At 43.6% G+C, this 3,256-nt stretch overlaps 1 protein-coding gene across 1 annotated transcript; it reads left to right on the plus strand.

Moving 5' to 3' along the window:
- The first annotated feature begins 437 nt into the window (after window positions 1–437).
- On the plus strand, window positions 438–1,556 carry LOC149182376 (uncharacterized). The gene has a single exon (XM_089414538.1). It carries the CDS (start codon window positions 438–440, stop codon window positions 1,554–1,556), a length of 1,119 nt encoding a protein of 372 aa, XP_089270664.1.
- The last annotated feature ends 1,700 nt before the right edge of the window (window positions 1,557–3,256 follow it).

Raw genomic sequence — 3,256 nt, forward strand, 5'->3', positions numbered from 1 at the left:
CACAGAAAGGAGTAGGAAAAACTCAGGCTATCCCATCTACCTCGAATCAGGAAAATCTAGAGCATGTAGCAGATCAATCCCCCATCAAAGAGGGGGAAGAAGCACCACATGTCGAGACTGCGCAAAGAAGCCCCTCCAGCCCCTCATATGCTGATGTAACAAGAAAAAAACTAGAAGAAAGCTCAGGTTCTTCAAAGGACGAAACCTTTGAGCAACCTACTAAAAAAGCAGGAAGGAAATCTCGCAAAGAGCTAAGGGAAGAGGAGGCCGAGCGACTCAAAGTCCAAGGAAGCCAGGCCACCATAGAAATGACCATGGGAAGAAACACTAGACCAAGGCCTTCCAAGGGAGGCCACACTCCTTTCCTTAAGTAAATGATGAAACTCATCTCTTGGAATTGCAGAGGGCTGGGGAACGCATCCAAAGCCGAAGCAGTCATGGACCTCCTGAAAATAGAACCCACAGATATCCTCATGCTCCAAGAGATGAAGATAGAAGGGGGTGCTCTTCTTGATATCAAAAAAACAAAATGGCAGAAAAGAGCAGGCAAAGCAATTAGTTCAAGGGGATCCTCTGGAGGGCTGGAAACTCTCTGGACCGAAGACCTATTCCAGCTAAAAAAGTCCCATGAAACCCAGTACTGGATCTTTACGGAGCTGTCACACTGTACAAGTAAGTTGACCATCTCTTTGTTTAATCTTTATGTTCCAGTTACATATTCGGAAAAACGAGATTGCTGGAAATCCCTCTCAGCTTATCTTGAACAACATAATCTAGATAACATTATCATAGCAGGTGACCTCAATATTGTTCTGAAAATAAAGGAGAAAAGGGGAGGATCAAGCAACAGAGATCCAATGCTGGCTTTTGTCGAAGAACTCACACAACAATGGGACTTGCTAGATTTTGCCCCGGTGCGAGGCCTATATACCTGGTCCAACAATAGATCTGGGCCAGAACATATAGCTACCCACCTGGATCGATTCTTGGTTCAAAGTCCGATTATGATGAACAAAAGGATAATAAAAACCAAAATCTTGCCCAAGCTCTCCTCAGATCACAAACCGATTCAACTCCTCCTAGAAGATGAAGAAAATTTGGGGCCCCTTCCTTTTCGATTTAATCCTCTATGGATCGAGAGAGAAGGTTTCATCGACATTGTGAAAGAAGCTTGGGCCAAACCTATCTCTGGATCCTCAAGCTTTGTTTGGGAGCAAAAGCTCAAGGCTACAAAGTATGCGTTGAAGGACTGGATAAGGAAACCAGTCCCCAACCCAACCAATACAAGAAAGGAGGCAGTCCACACGTTGGAGAACCTGCAAGATAATATGGAACGCAAAGAGATTACAACAGAGCTGCTGGAGCAAGAAACAAAGGCTCAATGCTCTACCTATCGAGCCTTAAGAAAAGAAGAAGAATACTGGAGAATCAAATCCAGAAGTCTGTGGCTAAAAGCAGGGGATCGGAACACCTCCTTCTTCCACAGACAGTATAGAGCAAGGCTGTCCAAGAATCATATCTCAGAAATAAAAACGGCAGAAGGCCAAGTCAGATAGGGATTCAACCAAGTTAAAGATGCTGCAGTCAGCCATTTCAGGAAATTATATAGTGAGGAACCTCAGGAGAGCGAGGAGGAAGTAACAGGTTTCCTAAATAATATTCCCCAACTGATCAATCCTGAAGATAACGCTGTTCTCATCAACGACTTTACTGAGGAAGAATTAATCAAAGTCATCTGGTCCATGGAACCTGATAAAGCCCCTGGCCCAGACGGTTTTACAATACACTTCTATAAAGTATGTTGGAACATCATCAAAACTGATCTCCAAAAAATGATTAAAGGCTTCATGAGAAAAGCAAAGATTGGCGGAGGCACCAACTCCACTTATTTAGCCTTAATTCCCAAAGAATCTAATCCGGAATCTTTCACAAGATTCAGACCTATATCGTTATGCAATGCATCATATAAGATTTTGGCTAAACTTCTTGCAAATAGGATCAAGCCCCTATTAAAAAGATTGATCTCCAGCCCCCAGGGAGGATTTGTGGAAGGTAGGCACATTCTTGATAATGTTATTCAGGTACAGGAGACAATCCACTCCAGCAAACAGAGAAATGAGAAAGGTATGGTGATAAAGTTAGATATGGCAAATGCGTTTGACAGAGTAAATCGCCCCTTCCTCCTTAAAGTTCTCCGTGCCTTTGGCTTCTCACCTCATTTTGTCCATCTTATAAAAGCCTGTATTGAAAATCCCTGGATTGCCCCTCTAGTCAATGGACAGCCTACCATTTTCTTTCAAGCTCAAAGAGGCATCAGGCTGGGATGCCCTCTTTCTCCCTTCCTGTACATTTTAATGGCTGATTATTTTAGTAGGAAACTTTCATCTGAAAGATCTGCTGGCACTCTCCCCGGCCTCAAACCCTCCCCTGGTGTAGTTCCCTTGAACCATGCTCTTTTCGCAGATGATTCTCTTCTTCTTGGAGGCGCATCTTCCATAATCGCCAAAGGTTTTGATTCAGTTCTCAAAAGTTATTGCAGGGTCTCTGGAGCGCAGGTCAACAAAAACAAGAGCGAAATTTACACTTGGAATATCGATAATCAAGAGCTAACAGGAATTTCAAATGCCTTGGGGTTCAGAGGCCACATCCAATGGGATCGATTCAAATATCTAGGTCTGCCGATCACAAATGGTCCGAACAGAAGGTCACTCTGGTCAGACATTATTTGCAAAATAAAATCAAAAATAGCATCATGGGGCGGCTTCTGGCTATCTAAAGGAGGCAAAGTCATTTTAATAAAATCTCTATTATCAGCGCTACCAGTCTATCAGGGTGCATTCTTACTAGCCCCCAGAAATGTCATGGAGCAGATCTCCAAGCTCTTAAGAGACTTCTTGTGGCAAGGTGGGAAAGGAAACGAAAGGAAGATGCATCTAGTCAATTGGGATTTGATTAAAAGGCCAACAACAGAAGGAGGCCTTCAGATCCGTGACCCATCTCTAGTTAACCTTGCGCTCGGAGGCAAACTCTTGTGGAAACTGGTTAACGATCCCAAGCATCCGACCAGCGTCATCCTGTTGTCTAAATACGCCCAGAACTCGTCTCTCAGCAACCTACAATCCGAGCCTCTAGTCAACCGTACGAATGTTTGGTCTCTCTGTTGTAAAAGCAGCTCCTTTTTCAAAAAATCGCTCTACAAAATACCAGGCAATGGCAATAGAACTAATCTATGGAAGGATCGGAATATGGGAGGTGA

The sequence above is a fragment of the Pinus tabuliformis genome, chromosome 3_2, assembly GCF_031772625.1.
Source record: "Pinus tabuliformis cultivar Carrire ecotype Pingquan chromosome 3_2, CPIR1, whole genome shotgun sequence".
In the NCBI taxonomy this organism is placed as follows: Eukaryota; Viridiplantae; Streptophyta; class Pinopsida; order Pinales; family Pinaceae; genus Pinus; species Pinus tabuliformis.